Source organism: Oncorhynchus mykiss, unplaced genomic scaffold (assembly GCF_013265735.2).
Source record: "Oncorhynchus mykiss isolate Arlee unplaced genomic scaffold, USDA_OmykA_1.1 un_scaffold_140, whole genome shotgun sequence".
NCBI lineage: Eukaryota > Metazoa > Chordata > Actinopteri > Salmoniformes > Salmonidae > Oncorhynchus > Oncorhynchus mykiss.
In genome coordinates, this window is record NW_023493664.1 from 1,245,001 (window position 1) to 1,272,378 (window position 27,378).

The window sequence follows — 27,378 nt, forward strand, 5'->3', positions numbered from 1 at the left end:
GTTATAACAGGTGACTAACAGGCCTTATAACCTCTACTAACAGGCGACTAACAGGCCTTATTACCTCTAATAACAGGCGACTAACAGGCCTTATAACCTCTAATAACAGGTCACTAACAGGCCTTATAACCTCTAGCAGGTGACTAACAGGCCTTATAACCTCTACTAACAGGCGACTAACAGGCCTTATAACCTCTACTAACAGGCGACTAACAGGCCTTATAACCTCTACTAACAGGCGACTAACAGGCCTTATAACCTCTACTAACAGGTCAGTAACAGGCCTTATAACCTCTACTAACAGGCGACTAACAGGCCTTATTACCTCTACTAACAGGCGACTAACAGGCCTTATAACCTCTACTAACAGGCGACTAACAGGCCTTATAACCTCTACTAACAGGCGACTAACAGGCCTTATAACCTCTAGCAGGTGACTAACAGGCCTTATAACCTCTACTAACAGGCGACTAACAGGCCTTATAACCTCTAGCAGGTGACTAACAGGCCTTATAACCTCTACTAACAACCTCAGCCACAACAGGTATAACCCCTTATAATATGTTATAACAGGTGACTAACAGGCCTTATAACCTCTAATAACAGGCGACTAACAGGCCTTATAACCTCTAATAACAGGTCACTAACAGGCCTTAAAGCTATAACAGAATATAAATATATCACACATACAGTGCCTTCGGAAAGTATTCAGACCCTTTGACTTTTTCCACATTTTGTTACGTTACAGCCTTATTCTAAAATTGATTAAATATTATTTTGTCTCTTACACACAATACCCTATAATGACATCACAATACCCTATAATGACATCACAATACCCTATAATGACATCACAATACCCTATAATGACATCACAATACCCTATAATGACATCACAATACCCTATAATGACGTCACAATGCCCTATAAGGACAAAGTGAATACAGGTTTTTAGAAATGAAATACCTTCTTTACATAAGTATTCAGACTCTTTGCTATGAGACGGGAAATGAAGCTCAAGTGCTTTCTGTTTCCGTTGATCATCTTTGAGATGTTTCTACAACTGGATTCTCTTTGGCCTGAATGTCAAGCGTCACGTCTGGAGGAAACCTGGCACCATCCTTACAGTGAAGCATGGTGGTGGCAGCATCATGCTGTTAGGATGTTTTTCAGCAGCAGGGACTGGGAGACTAGTCAGGGTTGAGGGAAAGATAAACGGAGAAAAGCCTCAGACTGGGGTCGAAGGTTCACCTTCCAACAGGACAACGACCCTAAGCACACAGCCAAGACAACGAAGGAGTGGCTTCGAGACAAGTCTCTGAATGTCCTTGAGTGGCCCAGCCAGAGCCCGGACTTGAACCCGATCAAACATCTCTGGAGAGACCTGAAAATATCTGTGCAGCAATGCTCCCCATCCAACCTGACAGAGCTTGAGAGGATCTGCAGAGAAGAATGGGAGAAACTCCCCAAATACAGGTGTGCCAAGCTTGTAGAACCATACCCAAGAAGACTTGAGGCTGTAATCGCTGCCAAAGGTGCTTCAACAAAGTACTGAGTAAAGGGTCAGAATACCTATGTATATGTGATATTTCAGTGTTTTTATTTGTAAAAATTAGCAAACATGAATAAAAACCAGTTTTTGCTTTTGTCATTATGGGGTATTGTGTGTAGATCGATTAGGTGGAAAAAAACAATTTCATTCATTTGAAAATAAGTCTGTAACGTGAAAAAAGTCAAGGGGTCTGAATACTTTCCGAAGGCACCGTATCATAGATTATTCTCCTCCTCCTCCCAGCATCGATGCCATCCCTAACCAGTTGTTTATCAACCTGCCTTATAACCTAATACCGACCCTCCTCCTCCCAGCATCGATGCCATCCCTAACCAGTTGTTTATCAACCTGCCTTATAACCTAATACCGACCCTCCTCCTCCTCCCAGCATCGATGCCATCCCTAACCAGTTGTTTATCAACCTGCCTTATAACCTAATACCGACCCTCCTCCTCCTCCCAGCATCTATGCCATCCCTAACCAGTTGTTCATCAACCTGCCTTATAACCTAATACCGACCCTCCTACTCCTCCCAGCATCGATGCCATCCCTAACCAGTTGTTCATCAACCTGCCTTATAACCTAATACCGACCCTCCTCCTCCTCCCAGCATCGATGCCATCCCTAACCAGTTGTTTATCAACCTGCCTTATAACCTAATACCGACCCTCCTCCTCCTCCCAGCATCTATGCCATCCCTAACCAGTTGTTCATCAACCTGCCTTATAACCTAATACCGACCCTCCTACTCCTCCCAGCATCGATGCCATCCCTAACCAGTTGTTCATCAACCTGCCTTATAACCTAATACCGACCCTCCTCCTCCCAGCATCGATGCCATCCCTAACCAGTTGTTTATCAACCTGCCTTATAACCTAATACCGACCCTCCTCCTCCCAGCATCGATGCCATCCCTAACCAGTTGTTTATCAACCTGCCTTTTAACCTAATACCGACCCTCCTCCTCCTTCCAGCATCGATGCCATCCCTAACCAGTTGTTCATCAACCTGCCTTATAACCTAATACCAACCCTCCTCCTCCTCCTCCTCCCAGCATCGATGCCATCCCTAACCAGTTGTTTATCAACCTGCCTTATAACCTAATACCGACCCTCCTCCTCCTCCTCCCAGCATCGATGCCATCCCTAACCAGTTGTTCATCAACCTGACTGACCTGCTGTACCTGGACCTGAGTGACAACAAGCTGGACAGCCTCCCCCCTCAGATGAGACGCCTCGTCCACCTGCAGACCCTCATCCTAAACAACAATCCCCTGATGCACGCCCAGCTACGGTACGAAGCATTATAACACATTATAAGCGTGCTTCTACACCTGCATTGCTTGCTGTTTGGGGTTTTAGGCTGGGTTTCTGTACAGCACTTTGAGATATCAGCTGATGTACGAAGGGCTATATAAATAAATTTGATTTGATTTGAATGCACGCCCAGCTATGGTACCAAGCATTATAACACATTATAACACCTTAATACACTTTATAACCCCCTGATGCACGCCCAGCTATAATATGAAGGTTTATAACCCCCTGATGCACGCCCAGCTATAATATGAAGGTTTATAACACCTTAATACACATTATAACCCCCTGATGCACGCCCAGCTATGGTACAAAGCTTTCTAAGTCCTCCTGTGTGTGAGCAGCCAGCTGCCAGCCATGGTGGCCCTCCAGACTCTCCACCTGAGGAGCACCCAGAGAACCCAGAGCAACATGCCTACCAGTCTGGAGGGACTGGTACACCTGGCAGGTAACACACACACACACACACCTGGCGGGTAACACACACACACACACACACACCTGGCAGGTAACACACACACACACCTGGCAGGTAACACACACACACACACACACACACACACACCTGGAAGGTAACACACACACACACACACACACACACACCTGGCAGGTAACACACACACACACACACACACACCTGGCAGGTAACACACACACACACACACACACACACACACCTGGCAGGTAACACACACACACACACACAAACACCTGGCAGGTAACACACACACACACACACACACCTGGCAGGTAACACACACACACACACACACACACACACACACACCTGGCAGGTAACACACACACACACACCTGGCAGGTAACACACACACACACACACACCTGGCAGGTAACACACACCCAAGCCAAGACTAAAGTCAGGAAATTAATGTCCTTTATGTGGTCTCTCCTTAGACGTGGACCTGTCCTTCAACGACCTGAGTCGGGTTCCTGAGTGTCTCTATACGCTGAGCAGTCTGAAGCGTCTCAACCTCTCCTCCAATCAGATCTCAGAGCTCTCCCTCTGCATCGACCAATGGACTCAGCTAGAGACACTCAACCTCAGCAGGAACCAACTCACATCACTACCTGTAAGAACATGTCTCTCTCTCTCTCTCTCTCTCTCTCTCTCTCTCTCTGTCTCTCTCTCTCTCTCTCTCTCTCTCTCTGTCTCTCTGACATTATAACACCCTAATACACATTATAACCCCTTGTACTTAGCTATGGTACGACCCTTTATAACATGTTATAACCCCCCTGATGCACGCCCAGCTACTGTACAAAACTTTATAACACATTATAACACCCTAATACACATTATAACCCCTTGTACTTAGCTATGGTACAACCCTTTATAACACATTATAACCCCCCTGATGCACGCCCTGCTATATAAACATAACACTCAGAACAGGTTTTCCATAAGATAGACATTTCAAGGTTTATATAATCAGCTTTGTACAGTGTTTTAGCAATGTGAAAATAGTTGTAGTATGAATAGTGGGGGAAGATAAATAAACAGATAATTATGGGTTGTATTTACAATGTTGTTTGTTCTCCACTGGTTTCCCTGTTCTCATGGCAACGGGCCACACATCGTGCTGCTGTGACGGCACATTTGTGGTATTTGACCTAACAGATATGGGAGTTTATCAATGTTGGATTTGTTTTCTAATTCTTTGTGTGTCTGTGTAATCGTGTGTCTCTAATATGGTCATGTATTTGGCAGGAGGTATTTGGCAGGAGGTTAGGAAGTGCAGATCAGTTTCCACCACCCCATTTTAATCAATTTTAGAGGCACTGGTTGTCCCAGGACAACCATGGTGTTTCCTGTCCCAGGTAGTTGGACATGTTCAACCGTGGTGTTTCCTGTCCCAGGTAGTTGGACACGTTCAACCATGGTATTTCCTGTCCCAGGTAGTTGGACATGTTCAACCGTGGTGTTTCCTGTCCCAGGTAGTTGGACACGTTCAACCATGGAATTTCCTGTCCCAGGTAGCTGGACATGTAGACCTTGATCTGTTGGTGACAGTAGCTCATCTGATCTGTTGGGGACAGTAGGTCATCTGATCTGTTGGGGACAGTAGGTCATCTGATCTGTTGGGGACAGTAGGTCATCTGGGTAGACCTGGATCTGTTGGTGACAGTAGCTCATCTGGGTAGACCTGGATCTGTTGGTGACAGTAGCTCATCTGGGTAGACCTGGATCTGTTGGGGACAGTAGGTCATCTGGGTAGACCTGGATCTGTTGGTGACAGTAGCTCATCTGGGTAGACCTGGATCTGTTGGTGATAGTAGCTCATCTGGGTAGACCTGGATCTGTTGGGGACAGTAGCTCATCTGGGTAGACCTTGATCTGTTGGTGACAGTAGGTCATCTGATCTATTGGTGACAGTAGGTAATCTGGGTAGACCTGGATCTGTTGGGGACAGTAGGTCATCTGGGTAGACCTGGATCTGTTGGGGACAGTAGGGCATCTGGGTAGACCTGGATCTGTTGGGGACAGTAGCTAATCTGGGTAGACCTGGATCTGTTGGTGACAGTAGCTCATCTGGGTAGACCTGGATCGGTTGGGGACAGTAGGTCATCTGATCTATTGGTGACAGTAGGTCATCTGATCTATTGGTGACAGTAGGTAATCTGGGTAGACCTGGATCTGTTGGGGACAGTAGGTCATCTGGGTAGACCTGGATCTGTTGGGGACAGTAGGTAATCTGATCTGTTGGGGACAGTAGGTCATCTGATCTGTTGGTGACAGTAGGTCATCTGGGTAGACCTGGATCTGTTGGGGACAGTAGGTCATCTGGGTAGACCTGGATCTGTTGGGGACAGTAGGTCATCTGGGTAGACCTGGATCTGTTGGGGACAGTAGGGCATCTGATCTGTTGGGGACAGTAGGTCATCTGGGTAGACCTGGATCTGTTGGGGACAGTAGGTCATCTGATCTGTTGGTGACAGTAGGTCATCTGGATAGACCTGGATCTGTTGGTGACAGTAGGTCATCTGAGTAGACCTGGATCTGTTGGGGACAGTAGGTCATCTGATCTGTTGGTGACAGTAGCTCATCTGGGTAGACCTGGATCTGTTGGGGACAGTAGGTCATCTGATCTATTGGTGACAGTAGGTAATCTGGGTAGACCTGGATCTGTTGGGGACAGTAGGTCATCTGGGTAGACCTGGATCTGTTGGGGACAGTAGGGCATCTGGGTAGACCTGGATCTGTTGGGGACAGTAGCTAATCTGGGTAGACCTGGATCTGTTGGTGACAGTAGCTCATCTGGGTAGACCTGGATCGGTTGGGGACAGTAGGTCATCTGATCTGTTGGTGACAGTAGGTCATCTGATCTGTTGGTGACAGTAGGTCATCTGGGTAGACCTGGATCTGTTGGGGACAGTAGGTCATCTGATCTGTTGGTGACAGTAGCTCATCTGATCTGTTGGTGACAGTAGGTCATCTGATCTGTTGGGGACAGTAGGTCATCTGATCTGTTGGTGACAGTAGGTCATCTGATCTGTTGGTGACAGTAGGTCATCTGATCTGTTGGTGACAGTAGGTCATCTGATCTGTTGGGGACAGTAGGTCATCTGATCTGTTGGGGACAGTAGGTCATCTGATCTGTTGGTGACAGTAGGTCATCTGATCTGTTGGTGACAGTAGCTCATCTGATCTGTTGGGGACAGTAGGTCATCTGATCTGTTGGTGACAGTAGGGCATCTGATCTGTTGGGGACAGTAGGTCATCTGATCTGTTGGGGACAGTAGGTCATCTGATCTGTTGGGGACAGTAGGTCATCTGATCTGTTGGTGACAGGTCATCTGATCTGTTGGGGACAGTAGGTCATCTGATCTGTTGGGGACAGTAGGTCATCTGATCTGTTGGTGACAGTAGCTCATCTGGGTAGAGCAGCATTCTGACCTCATCTTTGAGGGTGAGTTCAGGGGCTGCAGATGGGTCCAACAACACTGCTCGTAGACGTCAAACAGGTTTGGACTTAAACTGCACCCTCTGTCTCTGTCTCTCTCCAGTCTGCTATCTGTAAGCTGGGGAAGTTGAAGAAGCTGTATGTGAACAGTAACAAGCTGGACTTTGATGGAGTTCCGTCTGGCGTGGGGAAGTTATCCAGTCTGCAGGAGTTCATGGCTGCTAACAACAACCTGGAACTAATACCCGAGGGACTCTGTAGGTGGGTACCTCACGTCATACCCGAGGGACTCTGTAGGTGGGTACCTCACGTCATACCCGAGGGACTCTGTAGGTGGGTACCTCACGTCATACCCGAGGGACTCTGTAGGTGGGTACCTCACGTCATACCCGAGGGACTCTGTAGGTGGGTACCTCACGTCATACCCGAGGGACTCTGTAGGTGGGTACCTCACGTCATACCCGAGGGACTCTGTAGGTGGGTACCTCACGTCATACCCGAGGGACTCTGTAGGTGGGTACCTCACGTCATACCCGAGGGACTCTGTAGGTGGGTACCTCACGTCATACCCGAGGGACTCTGTAGGTGGGTACCTCACGTCATACCCGAGGGACTCTGTAGGTGGGTACCTCACGTCATACCCGAGGGACTCTGTAGGTGGGTACCTCACGTCATACCCGAGGGACTCTGTAGGTGGGTACCTCACGTCATACCCGAGGGACTCTGTAGGTGGGTACCTCACGTCATACCCGAGGGACTCTGTAGGTGGGTACCTCACGTCATACCCGAGGGACTCTGTAGGTGGGTACCTCACGTCATACCCGAGGGACTCTGTAGGTGGGTACCTCACGTCATACCCGAGGGACTCTGTAGGTGGGTACCTCACGTCATACCCGAGGGACTCTGTAGGTGGGTACCTCACGTCATACCCGAGGGACTCTGTAGGTAGACACACACTTAAGGCGTCCGCATGCTTCCCAGACGGTATTTCATGATGCCATTTTGTACCGTTTTGGACCGTACCTGCTGTGTAGTGGATCAACTTGTTGTTGTTGTTGTGTAGGTGTGGGAAGCTGAAGAAGTTGGTTCTGAATAAGAATCGTCTGGTGACTCTTCCTGAAGCCATCCACTTCCTCGTCGACCTAGAGGTACACACTGTCCTCAGTTCTAGATTCTAGATGTTCTGCCCTGTGTTCTAGGTTATAGATGTTTTACCCTGTGTTCTAGGTTCTAACTGTTCTAGGCTCTAAACGTTCTAGGTGTTTTGCCCTGTGTTCTAGGTTCTAGACATTCTACCCTGTGTTCTAGGTTCAAAATGTTCTAGATGTTCTGTTCTAGGTTTTAGATGTTCTAGGTTGTAAGTGGTCTCTCCTCTGTGTGTGTTCTAGGTTCTAGATGTACGTGAGAACCCCAACCTGGTGATGCCTCCCAAGCCGGTGGACAGGACAGCAGAGTGGTACAACATCGACTTCTCTCTTCAGAACCAACTGAGACTGGCTGGAGCATCCCCTGCTGTAATATCTGCTGCAGGGGGAGGTGGGTCTAGGTCCTGAGTAGGTGGGTCTAGGTCGTGGGGAGGTGGGTCTAGGTCGTGGGGAGGTGGGTCTAGGTCGTGGGGAGGTGGGTCTAGGTCGTGGGGAGGTGGGTCTAGGTCCTGGGGAGGTGGGTCTAGGTCCTGGGGAGGTGGGTCTAGGTCCTGGGGAGGTGGGTCTAGGTCCTGGGGAGGTGGGTCTAGGTCCTGGGGAGGTGGGTCTAGGTCCTGGGGGAGGTGGGTCTGGGTCCGGGGGGAGGTGGGTCTGGGTCCGGGGGGAGGTGGGTCTGGGTCCGGGGGGAGGTGGGTCTGGGTCCGGGGGGAGGTGGGTCTGGGTCCGGGGGGAGGTGGGTCTGGGTCCGGGGGGAGGTGGGTCTGGGTCCGGGGGGAGGTGGGTCTGGGTCCGGGGGGAGGTGGGTCCGGGTCCGGGGGGAGGTGGGTCCGGGTCCGGGGGGAGGTGGGTCCGGGTCCGGGGGGAGGTGGGTCCGGGTCCGGGGGGAGGTGGGTCCGGGTCCGGGGGGAGGTGGGTCCGGGGGGAGGTGGGTCCGGGGGGAGGTGGGTCCGGGGGGAGGTGGGTCCGGGGGGAGGTGGGTCTGGGTCCGGGGGGAGGTGGGTCCGGGGGGAGGTGGGTCCGGGGGGAGGTGGGTCTGGGTCCGGGTCTGGGTGAGGTGGGTCCGGGGGGTCTGGGTCCGGGTCTGGGTGAGGTGGGTCCGGGTCTGGGGGAGGTGGGTCCGGGTCTGGGTGAGGTGGGTTCGGGTCTGGGGGAGGTGGGTCCGGGGGAGGTGGGTCTGGGTGAGGTGGGTCTGGGTCTAGGGGAGGTGGGTCTGGGTCTAGGGGAGGTGGGTCTGGGTCTAGGGGAGGTGGGTCTGGGTCTAGGGGAGGTGGGTCTGGGTCTAGAGGAAGTGGGTCTGGGGGAGGTGGGTCTGGGTTTAGGGGAGGTGGGTCTGGGTCTAGGGGAGGTGGGTCTGGGTCTAGGGGAGGTGGGTCTGGGTCTAGGGGAGGTGGGTCTGGGTTTAGGGGAGGTGGGTCTGGGTTTAGGGGAGGTGGGTCTGGGTCTAGGGCAGGTGGGTCTGGGAGAGATGGGTCTGGGGGAGGTGAAATTTCCCCCCCCCCCACTGCTACACACTGATACTCTGTCCATCCAGACCTGTCTGTGGACCAGACAGAGAAATGCACTGACTTGCTTTAGAAACGCTCAATACATTTTGTGTGTGTGTGTAGCGGCCAGCCCACGGGACCCCCTGGCGAGGAAGATGAGGCTGAGGAGGAGGAAGGACAGTAGTCAAGACGACCAAGCTAAACAGGTCCTCAAGGGGATGAGTGATGTCACACAAGAGAAGAACAAGAGTTTCGAGGTAGGGAGGTGTGGCGGGGGTGGATGGAGTAGAGGGGGATGGGGGTTTGGAAGGGAGGGGTTTATTGATGAGGGAGGGAGGGGTGGATGGATGAGGGGGAGGGAGGGAGGGGTGGATGAATGAGGGGTAGGGAGGGAGGAGAGGGGTGGATGAATGAGGGGTAGGGAGGGAGGAGAGGGGTGGATGGATGAGGGGGAGGGAGGGAGGAGAGGGGTGGATGGATGAGGGGGAGAGAGGGAGGAGAGGGGTGGATGGATGAGGGGGAGGGAGGGAGGAGAGGGGTGGATGGATGAGGGGGAGAGAGGGAGGAGAGGGGTGGATGGATGAGGGGGAGGGAGGGAGGAGAGGGGTGGATGGATGAGGGGGAGGGAGGGAGGAGAGGGGTGGATGGATGAGGGGGAGAGAGGGAGGAGAGGGGTGGATGGAGAAGCGAGTGGGAGGGGTGGATGGAGGAGTGGGAGGGGTGGATGGAGGAGTGGGAGGGGTGGATGGGTGAGGGGGAGGGAGGGAGGAGAGGGGTGGATGGATGAGGGGGAGAGAGGGAGGGAGGGAGGGGTGGATGAGGGAGAGAGGGATGAACATATGGGTTTCATTCCTAGATGTGCCAATGACTTGCTTCAAATGAAACCGAGCCCTTACTGTGTGTGTGTGTGGTGTGTGTGCGTGGTGTGTGTGTGTGTGTGTGTGTGTAGGAGAACGGCGATCAGAAGTATGGTGAACTGAATGCATCGTTGGGACACACGCGTCGTTGGGACAAGAGTCTGGAGAAACCACAGCTGGACTACTCCGAGTTCTTCATGGAGGACGTAGGACAGGTAGGCCCAGCGGCTATTAGTGGGGGGGTAGATGACTCCATTATGGCTCTAATCTGATAGTGGGGGGTAGATGACTCCATTATGGCTCTAATCTGATAGTGGGGGGGTAGATGACTCCATTATGGCTCTAATCTGATAGTGGGGGGGTAGATGACTCCATTATGGCTCTAATCTGATAGTGGGGGGATAGATGACTCCATTATGGCTCTAATCTGATAGTGGGGGTGGGGGTAGATGTCTCCATTATGGCTCTAATCTGATAGGGGGGGGGGGGGGTAGATGACTCCATTATGGCTCTAATCTGATAGTGGGGGATAGATGACTCCATTATGGCTCTAATCTGATAGTGGGGGGGATAGATGACTCCATTATGGCTCTAATCTGATAGTGGGGGGGATAGATGACTCCATTATGGCTCTAATCTGATAGTGGGGGGGATAGATGACTCCATTATGGCTCTAATCTGATAGTGGGGGGGATAGATGACTCCATTACGGCTCTAATCTGATAGTGGGGGGGATAGATGACTCCATTATGGCTCTAATCTGATAGTGGGGGGGATAGATGACTCCATTATGGCTCCAATCTGATAGTGGGGGGGATAGATGACTCCATTATGGCTCTAATCTGATAGTGGGGGGGTAGATGACTCCATTATGGCTCTAATCTGATAGTGGGGGGGGGGGGGGGGGGGTAGATGACTCCATTATGGCTCTAATCTGATAGTGGGGGGGATAGATGACTCCATTATGGCTCCAATCTGATAGTGGGGGGGATAGATGACTCCATTATGGCTCTAATCTGATAGTGGGGGGGTAGATGACTCCATTATGGCTCTAATCTGATAGTGGGGGAGGTTTGTGTTTGAGCGTGTGTGTGCAGTTGTACTGTTCTAACTGTGTGTGTGTGTGTGTGTGTGTAGGTTCCTGGTGTGTTTGTGTGGCAGATAGAGAACTTTGTTCCGATGCAGGTAGACGAGGCGTTCCAGGGGAAGTTCTACGAGGCTGACTGCTACATCATCCTCAAGGTAGCACACACACACACACACACTGCTACATCATCCTCAAGGTAGCACACACACACACACACACACACACTGCTACATCATCCTCAAGGTAACACACACACACACACACACACACACACTGTTACATCATCCTCAAGGTAACACACAAACACACACTGCTACATCATCCTCAAGGTAACACACACACTGCTTCATCGTCCTCATGGTAACACACACACTGCTTCATCGTCCTCATGGTAACACACACACACACACTGCTACATCATCCTCAAGGTAGCACACACACACACACACACTGCTACATCATCCTCAAGGTAACACACACACACTGCTTCATCGTCCCCTTTTAACACACACACACACACACTGCTTCATCGTCCTCATGGTAACACACACACACACACACTGCTTCATCGTCCTCATGGTAACACACACACACTGCTACATAATCATCCAATCAGGGCTCTGTGTGTCATCTAGTATAGCATAATATAAGTCTATAGGGCCAGACATGAGCCAAACTGTTCTGGTCAGGCCTGGTGAATCTGTACCGGTCAGGCCTGGTTGAATCTGTACCGGTCAGGCCTGGTTGAATCTGTACCGGTCAGGCCTGGTTCAAATCCAATCAAATCAAATGTATTTATATAGCCCTTCGTACATCAGCTGATATCTCAAAGTGCTGTACAGAAACCCAGCCTAAAACCCCAAACAGCAAGCAATGCAGGTGTAGAAGCACGGTGGCTAGGAAAAACTCCCTAGAAAGGCCAAAACCTAGGAAGAAACCTAGCAGCACAGTACTGTTGAGGTTTGTCCTGTAAAGTGTATAGAAAACATGCTAGCTAGCAGCACAGTACTGTTGAGGTTTGCCCTGTAAAGTGTATAGAAAACATGCTAGCTAGCAGCACAGTACTGTTGAGGTTTGCCCTGTAAAGTGTATAGGAAACTAGCTAGCTAGCAGCACAGTACTGTTGAGGTTTGCCCTGTAAAGTGTATAGAAAACTAGCTAGCTAGCAGCACAGTACTGTTGAGGTTTGCCCTGTAAAGTGTATAGAAAACTAGCTAGCTAGCAGCACAGTACTGTTGAGGTTTGCCCTGTAAAGTGTATAGAAAACTAGCTAGCTAGCAGCACAGTACTGTTGAGGTTTGCCCTGTAAAGTGTATAGAAAACTAGCTAGCTAGCAGCACAGTACTGTTGAGGTTTGTCCTGTAAAGTGTATAGAAAACATGCTAGCTAGCAGCACAGTACTGTTGAGGTTTGCCCTGTAAAGTGTATAGAAAACATGCTAGCTAGCAGCACAGTACTGTTGAGGTTTGCCCTGTAAAGTGTATAGAAAACTAGCTAGCTAGCAGCACAGTACTGTTGAGGTTTGCCCTATAAAGTGTATAGAAAACTAGCTAGCTAGCAGCACAGTACTGTTGAGGTTTGCCCTGTAAAGTGTATAGAAAACTAGCTAGCTAGCAGCACAGTACTGTTGAGGTTTGCCCTGTAAAGTGTATAGAAAACTAGCTAGCTAGCAGCACAGTACTGTTGAGGTTTGCCCTGTAAAGTGTATAGAAAACTAGCTAGCTAGCAGCACAGTACTGTTGAGGTTTGTCCTGTAAAGTGTATAGAAAACATGCTAGCTAGCAGCACAGTACTGTTGAGGTTTGCCCTGTAAAGTGTATAGAAAACATGCTAGCTAGCAGCACAGTACTGTTGAGGTTTGCCCTGTAAAGTGTATAGAAAACTAGCTAGCTAGCAGCACAGTACTGTTGAGGTTTGCCCTATAAAGTGTATAGAAAACTAGCTAGCTAGCAGCACAGTACTGTTGAGGTTTGCCCTGTAAAGTGTATAGAAAACTAGCTAGCTAGCAGCACAGTACTGTTGAGGTTTGCCCTGTAAAGTGTATAGAAAACTAGCTAGCTAGCAGCACAGTACTGTTGAGGTTTGCCCTGTAAAGTGTATAGAAAACTAGCTAGCTAGCAGCACAGTACTGTTGAGGTTTGTCCTGTAAAGTGTATAGAAAACATGCTAGCTAGCAGCACAGTACTGTTGAGGTTTGCCCTGTAAAGTGACTGGTTTAATAGTGTCTACTGTAGGGGCTAGCAGTTAGTCTGTACAGAACACCACACAGTGAAGCCTCATTTCCATGAGACAACATATGATTTCATATTGTTCTGTTATGTAGTTATGTAGTAACCTAGTAACTCCCCCTCCTCTACCCCGCCACCTCTCCTCTACCCCCCCACCCCTCCTCCGCCACCTCTGCTCTGAACCCCCCCACCCCTCCTCTGAACTCCTCTACCCCCCAGACGTTCCTGGACGACAACGGAGCCCTGAACTGGCAGATATTCTACTGGATCGGTCAGGAAGCTACGCTGGATAAGAAGGCGGGGTCTGCCATCCACGCCGTCAACCTCCGTAACTACCTGGGGGCGGAGTGTCGAACCATCAGAGAGGAGATGGGAGACGAGTCTGAGGAGTTCAGCGCTGTAGGTCCACACACACACACACACACACACACACCCTAATTAACAGACGGCCTGTAGAAAACCTTGCGAACTCTTCTGCCCCACCAGGTGTTTGAAAATGACATCTCCTACATTGAGGGGGGGACAGCCAGCGGCTTCTATACTGTGGAGGACACACACTATACTGTCAGGTAAGGAGGAGGGGGGTACACACCATACTGTCAGGTAAGGAGAGGGGGGGTACACACTATACTGTCAGGTAAGGAGGGGGGGGGGGGGGGTACACACTATACTGTCAGGTAAGGAGGGGGGGGGTACACACTATACTGTCAGGTAAGGAGGGGGGGGGCACACTATACTGTCAGGTAAGGAGGGGGGGGCACACTATACTGTCAGGTAAGGAGGAGGGGGGGTACACTATACTGTCAGGTAAGGAGGAGGGGGGGTACACTATACTGTCAGGTAAGGAGGAGGGGTACACACTATACTGTCAGGTAAGGAGGAGGGGGGGTACACACTATACTGTCAGGTAAGGAGGGGGGGGGGGGTACACACTATACTGTCAGGTAAGGAGGGGGGGTACACTATACTGTCAGGTAAGGAGGGGGGGTACACACTATACTGTCAGGTAAGGAGGGGGGGGGGGCACACTATACTGTCAGGTAAGGAGGGGGGGGGGGGGGGTACACTATACTGTCAGGTAAGGAGGGGGGGGGGTACACACTATACTGTCAGGTAAGGAGGGGGGGTACACACTATACTGTCAGGTAAGGAGGGGGGGGGCACACTATACTGTCAGGTAAGGAGGAGGAGGGGTACACACTATACTGTCAGGTAAGGAGGAGGAGGGGTACACACTATACTGTCAGGTAAGGAGGAGGGGGGTACACACTATACTGTCAGGTAAGGAGGGGGGGTACACACTATACTGTCAGGTAAGGAGGGGGGGGCACACTATACTGTCAGGTAAGGAGGAGGAGGGGTACACACTATACTGTCAGGTAAGGAGGAGGGGGGTACACACTATACTGTCAGGTAAGGAGGGGGGGTACACACTATACTGTCAGGTAAGGAGGGGGGGGGCACACTATACTGTCAGGTAAGGAGGGGGGGGCACACTATACTGTCAGGTAAGGAGGAGGGGGGGTACACTATACTGTCAGGTAAGGAGGAGGGGGGGTACACTATACTGTCAGGTAAGGAGGAGGGGGGGTACACTATACTGTCAGGTAAGGAGGAGGGGTACACACTATACTGTCAGGTAAGGAGGAGGGGGGGTACACTATACTGTCAGGTAAGGAGGAGGGGTACACACTATACTGTCAGGTAAGGAGGAGGGGTACACACTATACTGTCAGGTAAGGAGGAGGGGTACACACTATACTGTCAGGTAAGGAGGAGGGGGGGTACACACTATACTGTCAGGTAAGGAGGAAGGGTACACACTATACTGTCAGGTAAGGAGGAGGGGTACACACTATACTGTCAGGTAAGGAGGAGGGGTACACACTATACTGTCAGGTAAGGAGGAGGGGGGGTACACACTATACTGTCAGGTAAGGAGGAAGGGTACACACTATACTGTCAGGTAAGGAGGAGGGGGGGTACACTATACTGTCAGGTAAGGAGGAGGGGGGGTACACTATACTGTCAGGTAAGGAGGAGGGGTACACACTATACTGTCAGGTAAGGAGGGGGGGTACACACTATACTGTCAGGTAAGGAGGAGGGGGGGTACACTATACTGTCAGGTAAGGAGGAGGGGTACACACTATACTGTCAGGTAAGGAGGAGGAGGGGTACACACTATACTGTCAGGTAAGGAGGAGGGGGGGTACACACTATACTGTCAGGTAAGGAGGAGGGGGGGTACACACTATACTGTCAGGTAAGGAGGAGGGGGGGTACACACTATACTGTCAGGTAAGGAGGAGGGGGGGTACACTATACTGTCAGGTAAGGAGGAGGGGGGGTACACTATACTGTCAGGTAAGGAGGAGGGGTACACACTATACTGTCAGGTAAGGAGGAGGGGTACACACTATACTGTCAGGTAAGGAGGAGGGGGGGTACACACTATACTGTCAGGTAAGGAGGAAGGGTACACACTATACTGTCAGGTAAGGAGGAGGGGTACACACTATACTGTCAGGTAAGGAGGAGGGGGGGTACACACTATACTGTCAGGTAAGGAGGAGGGGGGGTACACACTATACTGTCAGGTAAGGAGGAGGGGGGGTACACACTATACTGTCAGGTAAGGAGGAGGGGGGGTACACACTATACTGTCAGGTAAGGAGGGGGGGGCACACTATACTGTCAGGTAAGGAGGAGGGGGGGTACACACTATACTGTCAGGTAAGGAGGAGGGGGGGTACACACTATACTGTCAGGTAAGGAGGAGGAGGGGTACACACTATACTGTCAGGTAAGGAGGAGGGGGGTACACACTATACTGTCAGGTAAGGAGGAGGGGGGGTACACACTATACTGTCAGGTAAGGAGGAGGGGGGGTACACACTATACTGTCAGGTAAGGAGGGGGACTGTGTGGGGGGGTACCAACTCTAAGTGTGTGTGTGTGTTCCAGGTTGTATCGTGTTTATGGGAAGAAGAACATCCGTCTGGAGTCGGTTCCTCTGAAGGCCTCGTCCCTGGACCCACGGTGAGTTCTGTTGTCATGGAGATGGACAGTCTGTTTTAGCATGGACAGCCCCATGGAGGGCTTTACAGACTGACAATACTGTTGTCATGGAGATGGACAGCACCATGGAGGGCTTTACAGACTGACAACACTGTTGTCATGGAGATGGACAGTCTGTTTTAGCATGGACAGCCCCATGGAGGGCTTTACAGACTGACAATACTGTTGTCATGGAGATGGACAGCACCATGGAGGGCTTTACAGACTGACAATACTGTTGTCATGGAGATGGACAGCACCATGGAGGGCTTTACAGACTGACAACACTGTCATGGAGATGGACAGTCTGTTTTATGGTTCCTATAGTTCTAATGTTCTGTGTTCCTGTAGTTCTGTAGTTCTAATGTTCTGTGTTCCTGTAGTTCTAATGCTCTGTGTTCCTGTAGTTCTAATGCTCTGTGTTCCTGTAGTTCTAATGTTCTGTGTTCCTGTAGTTCTGTAGTTCTAATGTTCTGTGTTCCTGTAGTTCTAATGTTCTGTGTTCCTGTAGTTCTAATGCTCTGTGTTCCTGTAGTTCTAATGTTCTGTGTTCCTGTAGTTCTGTAGTTCTAATGTTCTGTGTTCCTGTAGTTCTGTAGTTCTAATGCTCTGTGTTCCTGTAGGTTTGTCTTCCTGGTGGATACGGGTCTGGAGATTCTCATCTGGAGAGGAGCCAACGCTACTCTGGCCGGTACCACTAAGGCCCGGTAATTAATACATACCATCACTACTCTGGCCGGTACCACTAAGGCCCGGTAACTAACACACACCAACACTACTCTGGCCGGTACCACTAAGGCCCGGTAACTAACACACACCAACACTACTCTGGCCGGTACCACTAAGGCCCGGTAACTAACACACACCAACACTACTCTGGCCGGTACCACTAAGGCCCGGTAATTAATACATACCATCACTACTCTGGCCGGTACCACTAAGGCCCGGTAACTAACACACACCAACACTACTCTGGCCGGTACCACTAAGGCCCGGTAATTAATACATACCATCACTACTCTGGCCGGTACCACTAAGGCCCGGTAATTAATACATACCATCACTACTCTGGCCGGTACCACTAAGGCCCGGTAACTAACACACACCAACACTACTCTGGCCGGTACCACTAAGGCCCGGTAATTAATACATACCATCACTACTCTGGCCGGTACCACTAAGGCCCGGTAACTAACACACACCAACACTACTCTGGCCGGTACCACTAAGGCCCGGTAACTAACACACACCAACACTACTCTGGCCGGTACCACTAAGGCCCGGTAATTAATACATACCATCACTACTCTGGCCGGTACCACTAAGGCCCGGTAACTAACACACACCAACACTACTCTGGCCGGTACCACTAAGGCCCGGTAATTAATACATACCATCACTACTCTGGCCGGTACCACTAAGGCCCGGTAACTAATACACACCAACACTACTCTGGCCGGTACCACTAAGGCCCGGTAATTAATACATACCATCACTACTCTGGCCGGTACCACTAAGGCCCGGTAACTAACACACACCAACACTACTCTGGCCGGTACCACTAAGGCCCGGTAACTAACACACACCAACACTACTCTGGCTGGTACCACTAAGGCCCGGTAATTAATACATACCATCACTACTCTGGCCGGTACCACTTAGGCCCGGTAACTAACACACACCAACACTACTCTGGCCGGTACCACTAAGGCCCGGTAACTAACACACACCAACACTACTCTGGCCGGTACCACTAAGGCCCGGTAATTAATACATACCATCACTACTCTGGCCGGTACCACTAAGGCCCGGTAACTAACACATACCAACACTACTCTGGCCGGTACCACTAAGGCCCGGTAACTAACACACACCAACACTACTCTGGCCGGTACCACTAAGGCCCGGTAACTAATACATACCATCACTACTCTGGCCGGTACCACTTAGGCCCGGTAACTAACACACACCATCACTACTCTGGCCGGTACCACTAAGGCCCGGTAACTAACACACACCAACACTACTCTGGCTGGTACCACTAAGGCCCGGTAATTAATACATACCAACACTACTCTGGCTGGTACCTCTAAATCAAAAATCTAATCAAATGTATTTATATAGCCCTTCGTACATCAGCTGATATCTCAAAGTGCTGTACAGAAACCCAGCCTAAAACCCCAAACACCAAGCAATGCAGGTGTAGAAGCACGGTGGCTAGGAAAAACTCTCTAGAAAGGCCAAAACCTAGGAAGAAACCTAGAGAGGAACCAGGCTCTGAGGGGTGGCCAGTCCTCTTCTGGCTGTGCCGGGTGGAGATTATAACAGAACATGGCCAAGATGTTCATAGATGACCAGCATGGTCAAATAATCACAGTAGTTGTTGAGGGTGCAACAAGTCAGCACCTCAGGAGTAAATCTCAGTTGGCTTTTCATAGCCGATCATTCAGAGTATCTCTACCGCTCCTGCTGTCTCTAGAGAGTTGAAAACAGCAGGTCTGGGACAGGTAGCACGTCCGGTGAACAGGTCAGGGTTCCATAGCCGCAGGCAGAACAGTTGTAACTGAAGCAGCAGCACGAACAGATGGACTGGGGACAGCAAGGAGTCATCAGGCCAGGTGGTCCGCTGAGTCGGGGGGGCGGCGTCCGCTGAGTCGGGGGGCGGCGCTGTTGAATGTACAGTTCTAAACACCTCACTCTGGCGTTTTTGAATTTAAACTTTATTTACACAATTTGCGCAGCGTCATCTGGGCTTGGCAGTCATTGTAGATGAGAATTAGATCTCCCAATTGGCACAGCGTCATCTGGGTTTGGCCGTCATTGTAGATGAGAATTAGATCTTTTTACCTTTATTTAACTAGGCAAGTCAGTTAAGAAGAAATTTTTATTTTCCATGACGGCCTCCCGGGGAACAGTGTGTTAACTGCCTTGTTCAGGGGCAGGACGACAGCCTACCGGGGAACAGTGGGTTAACTGCCTTGTTCATGGGCAGGACGACAGCCTACCGGGGAACAGTGGGTTAACTGCCTTGTTCAGGGGCAGGACGACAGCCTACCGGGGAACAGTGGGTTAACTGCCTTGTTCAGGGGCAGGACGACAGCCTACCAGGGAACAGTGGGTTAACTGCCTTGTTCAGGGGCAGGACGACAGCCTACCGGGGAACAGTGGGTTAACTGCCTTGTTCAGGGGCAGGACCACAGCCTACCGGGGAACAGTGGGTTAACTGCCTTGTTCAGGGGAACAGTGGGTTAACTGCCTTGTTCAGGGGAACAGTGGGTTAACTGCCTTGTTCAGGGGCAGGACGACAGCCTACTGGGGAACAGTGGGTTAACTGCCTTGTTCAGGGGAACAGTGGGTTAACTGCCTTGTTCATGGGCAGGAGGACAGCCTACCGGGGAACAGTGGGTTAACTGCCTTGTTCAGGGGCAGGACCACAGCCTACCGGGGAACAGTGGGTTAACTGCCTTGTTCAGGGGCAGGACGACAGCCTACCGGGGAACAGTGGATTAACTTAACCAATCTTCGACTTTGGCGATGTAATTTACAAAATAGCCTCCAATACCCTACTCAACAAATTGGATGCAGTCTATCACAGTGCAATCCGTTTTGTCACCAAAGCCCCATATACTACCCACCATTGCGACCTGTACGCTCTCGTTGGCTGGCCCTCGCTTCATACTCGTCGCCAAACCCACTGGCTCCATGTCATCTACAAGACCCTGCTAGGTAAAGTCCCCCCTTATCTCAGCTCGCTGGTCACCATAGCATCTCCCACCTGTAGCACATGCTCCAGCAGGTATATCTCTCTAGTCACCCCCAAAACCAATTCTTTCTTTGGCCGCCTCTCTTTCCAGTTCTCTGCTGCCAATGACTGGAACGAACTACAAAAATCTCTGAAACTGGAAACACTTATCTCCCTCACTAGCTTTAAGCACCAACTGTCAGAGCAGCTCACAGATTACTGCACCTGTACATAGCCCACATATAATTTAGCCCTATCAACTACCTCTTTCCCAACTGTATTTAATTTATTTATTTATTTTGCTCCTTTGCACCCCATTATTTTTATTTCTACTTTGCACATTCTTCCATTGCAAAACTACCATTCCAGTGTTTTACTTGCTATATTGTATTTACCTTGCCACCAAGGCCTTTTTTGCCTTTACCTCCCTTCTCACCTCATTTATTCACATTGTATATAGACTTGTTTATACTTTATTATTGACTGTATGTTTGTTTTACTCCATGTGTAACTCTTGTGTTGTTGTATCTGTCGAACTGCTTTGCTTTATCTTGGCCAGGGCGCAATTGTAAATGAGAACTTGTTCTCAACTAGCCTACCTGGTTAAATAAAGGTGTTCTCAACTTGCCTACCTGGTTAAATAAAGGTAAAATAAAAAATAAATAAATTAACTGCCTTGTTCAGGGGCAGGACCACAGCCTACCGGGGAACAGTGGGTTAACTGCCTTGTTCAGGGGCAGGACCACAGCCTACCGGGGAACAGTGGGTTAACTGCCTTGTTCAGGGGCAGGACCACAGCCTACCGGGGAACAGTGGGTTAACTGCCTTGTTCAGGGGCAGGACCACAGCCTACCGGGGAACAGTGGGTTAACTGCCTTGTTCAGGGGCAGGACCACAGCCTACCGGGGAACAGTGGGTTAACTGCCTTGTTCAGGGGCAGGACCACAGCCTACCGGGGAACAGTGGGTTAACTGCCTTGTTCAGGGGCAGGACCACAGCCTACCGGGGAACAGTGGGTTAACTGCCTTGTTCAGGGGCAGGACCACAGCCTACCGGGGAACAGTGGGTTAACTGCCTTGTTCAGGGGCAGGACCACAGCCTACCGGGGAACAGTGGGTTAACTGCCTTGTTCAGGGGCAGGACCACAGCCTACCGGGGAACAGTGGGTTAACTGCCTTGTTCAGGGGCAGGACCACAGCCTACCGGGGAACAGTGGGTTAACTGCCTTGTTCAGGGGCAGGACCACAGCCTACCGGGGAACAGTGGGTTAACTGCCTTGTTCAGGGGCAGGACCACAGCCTACCGGGGAACAGTGGGTTAACTGCCTTGTTCAGGGGCAGGACCACAGCCTACCGGGGAACAGTGGGTTAACTGCCTTGTTCAGGGGCAGGACCACAGCCTACCGGGGAACAGTGGGTTAACTGCCTTGTTCAGGGGCAGGACCACAGCCTACCGGGGAACAGTGGGTTAACTGCCTTGTTCAGGGGCAGGACCACAGCCTACCGGGGAACAGTGGGTTAACTGCCTTGTTCAGGGGCAGGACCACAGCTTACCTGGGAACAGTGGGTTAACTGCCTTGTTCAGGGGCAGGACCACAGCCTACCGGGGAACAGTGGGTTAACTGCCTTGTTCAGGGGCAGGACCACAGCCTACCGGGGAACAGTGGGTTAACTGCCTTGTTCAGGGGCAGGACCACAGCCTACCGGGGAACAGTGGGTTAACTGCCTTGTTCAGGGGCAGGACCACAGCCTACCGGGGAACAGTGGGTTAACTGCCTTGTTCAGGGGCAGGACCACAGCCTACCGTGGAACAGTGGGTTAACTGCCTTGTTCAGGGGCAGGACCACAGCCTACCGGGGAACAGTGGGTTAACTGCCTTGTTCAGGGGCAGGACCACAGCCTACAGGGGAACAGTGGGTTAACTGCCTTGTTCAGGGGCAGGACCACAGCCTACCGGGGAACAGTGGGTTAACTGCCTTGTTCAGGGGCAGGACCACAGCCTACCGGGGAACAGTGGGTTAACTGCCTTGTTCAGGTGCAGGACCACAGCCTACCGGGGAACAGTGGGTTAACTGCCTTGTTCAGGGGCAGGACCACAGCCTACCGGGGAACAGTGGGTTAACTGCCTTGTTCAGGGGCAGGACCACAGCCTACCGGGGAACAGTGGGTTAACTGCCTTGTTCAGGGGCAGGACCACAGCCTACCGGGGAACAGTGGGTTAACTGCCTTGTTCAGGGGCAGGACCACAGCCTACCGGGGAACAGTGGGTTAACTGCCTTGTTCAGGGGCAGGACCACAGCCTACCGGGGAACAGTGGGTTAACTGCCTTGTTCAGGGGCAGGACCACAGCCTACCGGGGAACAGTGGGTTAACTGCCTTGTTCAGGGGCAGGACCACAGCCTACCGGGGAACAGTGGGTTAACTGCCTTGTTCAGGGGCAGGACCACAGCCTACCGGGGAACAGTGGGTTAACTGCCTTGTTCAGGGGCAGGACCACAGCCTACAGGGGAACAGTGGGTTAACTGCCTTGTTCAGGGGCAGGACGACAGCCTACCGGGGATCAGTGGGTTAACTGCCTTGTTCAGGGGAACAGTGGGTTAACTGCCTTGTTCAGGGGCAGGACCACAGCCTACCGGGGAACAGTGGGTTAACTGCCTTGTTCAGGGGCAGGACAACAGCCTACCGGGGATCAGTGGGTTAACTGCCTTGTTCAGGGGAACAGTGGGTTAACTGCCTTGTTCAGGCGAACAGTGGGTTAACTGCCTTGTTCAGGGGAACAGTGGGTTAACTGCCTTGTTCAGGGGAACAGTGGGTTAACTGCCTTGTTCAGGGGAACAGTGGGTTAACTGCCTTGTTCAGGGGAACAGTGGGTTAACTGCCTTGTTCAGGGGAACAGTGGGTTAACTGCCTTGTTCAGGGGAGCAGTGGGTTAACTGCCTTGTTCAGGGGCAGGACCACAGCCTACAGGGGAACAGTGGGTTAACTGCCTTGTTCAGGGGCAGGACCACAGCCTACCGGGGAACAGTGGGTTAACTGCCTTGTTCAGGGGCAGGACCACAGCCTACCGGGGAACAGTGGGTTAACTGCCTTGTTCAGGGGCAGGACCACAGCCTACCGGGGAACAGTGGGTTAACTGCCTTGTTCAGGGGCAGGACCACAGCCTACCGGGGAACAGTGGGTTAACTGCCTTGTTCAGGGGCAGGACCACAGCCTACAGGGGAACAGTGGGTTAACTGCCTTGTTCAGGGGCAGGACGACAGCCTACCGGGGATCAGTGGGTTAACTGCCTTGTTCAGGGGAACAGTGGGTTAACTGCCTTGTTCAGGGGCAGGACCACAGCCTACCGGGGAACAGTGGGTTAACTGCCTTGTTCAGGGGCAGGACAACAGCCTACCGGGGATCAGTGGGTTAACTGCCTTGTTCAGGGGAACTGTGGGTTAACTGCCTTGTTCAGGCGAACAGTGGGTTAACTGCCTTGTTCAGGGGAACAGTGGGTTAACTGCCTTGTTCAGGGGAACAGTGGGTTAACTGCCTTGTTCAGGGGAACAGTGGGTTAACTGCCTTGTTCAGGGGAACAGTGGGTTAACTGCCTTGTTCAGGGGAACAGTGGGTTAACTGCCTTGTTCAGGGGAACAGTGGGTTAACTGCCTTGTTCAGGGGAACAGTGGGTTAACTGCCTTGTTCAGGGGAACAGTGGGTTAACTGCCTTGTTCAGGGGAACAGTGGGTTAACTGCCTTGTTCAGGGGAACAGTGGGTTAACTGCCTTGTTCAGGGGAACAGTGGGTTAACTGCCTTGTTCAGGGGAACAGTGGGTTAACTGCCTTGTTCAGGGGAACAGTGGGTTAACTGCCTTGTTCAGGGGAACAGTGGGTTAACTGCCTTGTTCAGGGGAACAGTGGGTTAACTGCCTTGTTCAGGGGAACAGTGGGTTAACTGCCTTGTTCAGGGGAACAGTGGGTTAACTGCCTTGTTCAGGGAACAGTGGGTTAACTGCCTTGTTCAGGGGGAACAGTGGGTTAACTGCCTTGTTCAGGGGGAACAGTGGGTTAACTGCCTTGTTCAGGGGGAACAGTGGGTTAACTGCCTTGTTCAGGGGGAACAGTGGGTTAACTGCCTTGTTCAGGGGGAACAGTGGGTTAACTGCCTTGTTCAGGGGGAACAGTGGGTTAACTGCCTTGTTCAGGGGGAACAGTGGGTTAACTGCCTTGTTCAGGGGGAACAGTGGGTTAACTGCCTTGTTCAGGGGGAACAGTGGGTTAACTGCCTTGTTCAGGGGAACAGTGGGTTAACTGCCTTGTTCAGGGGAACAGTGGGTTAACTGCCTAGTCCAGGGGAACAGTGGGTTAACTGCCTTGTTCAGGGGAACAGTGGGTTAACTGCCTTGTTCAGGTGAACAGTGGGATAACTGTCTTGTTCAGGGGAACACTGGGTTAACTGCCCTGTTCAGGGGAACAGTGGGTTAACTGCCTAGTCCAGGGGAACAGTGGGTTAACTGCCTTGTTCAGGGGCATCTTGCAACCCTTTGGTTACATGTCCAATGCTCTAACCACTAGAATACCTACCTGCTACCTGGTGTGTGTGTTCGTGTGTGCCTGCCCATGAATGTCTCTGACTGTGTGTGTGTGTGTGTGTGTGTAGGCTGTTTGCAGAGAAGATCAATAAGAACGAGCGTAAGGGGAAGGCAGAGATCACCACCCTGCAGCAGAGTCAGGAACCTCCTAACTTCTGGGAGGTGCTGGGAGGACAACCTGAAGAGATACGCAAACACGTCCCTGATGACTTCACACCCGTACGACCCAAACTATACAAGGTACCCCCTGACCTCTGACCCCTGACCTCTAATCAGACACGTCCCTGATGACTTCACACCCGTGCGACCCAAACTATACAAGGTACCCCCTGACCTCTGACCCCTGACCTCTAATCAGACACATCCCTGATGACTTCACACCCGTGCGACCCAAACTATACAAGGTACCCCCTGACCTCTGACCCCTGACCTCTAATCAGACACGTCCCTGATGACTTCACACCCGTGCGACCCAAACTATACAAGGTACCCCCTGACCTCTGACCCCTGACCTCTAATCAGACACGTCCCTGATGACTTCACACCCGTACGACCCAAACTATACAAGGTACCCCCTGACCTCTGACCCCTGACCTCTAATCAGACACGTCCCTGATGACTTCACACCCGTACGACCCAAACTATACAAGGTACCCTCTGACCCCTGACCTCTAATCAGACACGTCCCTGATGACTTCACACCCGTACGACCCAAACTATACCAGGTACCCTCTGACCCCTGACCCCTAATCAGACACGTCCCTGATGACTTCACACCCGTACGACCCAAACTATACAAGGTACCCTCTGACCCCTGACCCCTAATCAGACACGTCCCTGATGACTTCACACCCGTACGACCCAAACTATACAAGGTACCCTCTGACCCCTGACCCCTAATCAGATATGTCCCTGATGACTTCACACCCATACGACCCCTGACATCTAATTATTTTGTTGGGTCTGGGCTAATGTTGTCTAGGTGGGTCTGGGCTAATGTTGTTGTCTAGGTGGGTCTGTGTCTGGGCTAATGTTGTTGTTGTTTAGGTGGGTCTGGGTCTGGGATATCTGGAGCTCCCTCAAATCAACTACAAGCTGTCAGTGGAACACAAAGAGAAGGTCAAACTGGACAAACTGCCGGAACTACGACTGGTAACTATGGTGTAACTATGATTTAACTATGGGGTAACTATGGGGTAGTTAAACTGTAACCTGTTCTGTTATAATCAGTCTCTGTCTGTCTGTGTCTCTAGCTCCAGACCCTGCTGGACACTAAGGGAGTGTACATCCTGGACTGTCTGTCTGATGTGTTTATCTGGATTGGGAGGAAGTCTCCTCGTCTTGTGAGAGCAGCCGCCCTGAAGCTAGGACAGGAAGTCTGCACTATGCTGCACCGCCCCAAACACGCTACTGTTACCAGGAACCTGGAGGGGACAGAGTGTCAGGTAGGCAGATACCCTCCTGGAGGTTTTAACTCCTACCCTGTTCCTGGAGAGAAACCCTCCTGTAGGTTTTAACTCCTACCCTGTTCCTGGAGACATACCCTCCTGTAGGTTTTAACTCCTACCCTGTTCCTGGAGAGAAACCCTCCTGTAGGTTTTAACTCCAACCCTGTTCCTGGAGACATACCCTCCTGGAGGTTTTAACTCCAACCCTGTTCCTGGAGAGAGACCCTCCTGGAGGTTTTAACTCCTACCCTGTTCCTGGAGAGAGACCCTCCTGGAGGTTTTAACTCCAACCATGTTCCTGGAGAGAGACCCTCCTGGAGGTTTTAACTCCTACCCTGTTCCTGGAGAGAAACCCTCCTGTAGGTTTTAACTCCTACCCTGTTCCCGGAGAGAAACCCTCCCGGAGGTTTTAACTCCAACCCTGTTCCTGGAGAGAAACCCTCCTGTAGGTTTTAACTCCAACCCTGTTCCTGGAAAGATACCCTCCTGGAGATTTTAACCACTACCCTGTTCCTGGAGAGAAACCCTCCTGGAGGTTTTAACTCCTACCCTGTTCCTGGAGAGAGACCCTCCTGGAGGTTTTAACTCCTACCCTGTTCCTGGAGAGAAACCCTCCTGGAGGTTTTAACTCCAACCCTGTTCCTGGAGAGAGACCCTCCTGGAGGTTTTAACTCCTACCCTGTTCCTGGAAAGATACCCTCCTGGAGATTTTAACTCCTACCCTGTTCCTGGAGAGAAACCCTCCTGGAGGTTTTAACTCCTACCCTGTTCCTGGAGAGAGACCCTCCTGGAGGTTTTAACTCCAACCCTGTTCCTGGAGAGAAACCCTCCTGTAGGTTTTAACTCCAACCCTGTTCCTGGAGAGAGACCCTCCTGGAGGTTTTAACTCCAACCCTGTTCCTGGAGAGAGACCCTCCTGGAGGTTTTAACTCCTACCCTGTTCCTGGAGAGAGACCCTCCTGGAGG

General features: G+C 51.4%; 1 protein-coding gene across 1 annotated transcript in view; it reads left to right on the forward strand.

Annotated features, from left to right (window-relative positions):
* Positions 1 to 27,378, forward strand: part of LOC110517072 (protein flightless-1 homolog) — an 82,158-nt gene that overhangs the window by 7,218 nt on the left and 47,562 nt on the right. The window contains exons 6-21 of the mRNA XM_036972334.1: positions 2,684 to 2,845; positions 3,213 to 3,316; positions 3,784 to 3,959; positions 6,895 to 7,052; positions 7,855 to 7,939; positions 8,180 to 8,327; positions 9,544 to 9,677; positions 10,370 to 10,492; positions 11,415 to 11,519; positions 13,812 to 13,991; positions 14,079 to 14,161; positions 16,560 to 16,634; positions 17,276 to 17,359; positions 25,033 to 25,204; positions 26,012 to 26,116; positions 26,218 to 26,409. Coding sequence (XP_036828229.1) covers positions 2,684 to 2,845; positions 3,213 to 3,316; positions 3,784 to 3,959; positions 6,895 to 7,052; positions 7,855 to 7,939; positions 8,180 to 8,327; positions 9,544 to 9,677; positions 10,370 to 10,492; positions 11,415 to 11,519; positions 13,812 to 13,991; positions 14,079 to 14,161; positions 16,560 to 16,634; positions 17,276 to 17,359; positions 25,033 to 25,204; positions 26,012 to 26,116; positions 26,218 to 26,409 — 2,086 coding nt within the window. The remainder of the gene's footprint in view (positions 1 to 2,683; positions 2,846 to 3,212; positions 3,317 to 3,783; positions 3,960 to 6,894; positions 7,053 to 7,854; positions 7,940 to 8,179; positions 8,328 to 9,543; positions 9,678 to 10,369; positions 10,493 to 11,414; positions 11,520 to 13,811; positions 13,992 to 14,078; positions 14,162 to 16,559; positions 16,635 to 17,275; positions 17,360 to 25,032; positions 25,205 to 26,011; positions 26,117 to 26,217; positions 26,410 to 27,378) is intronic.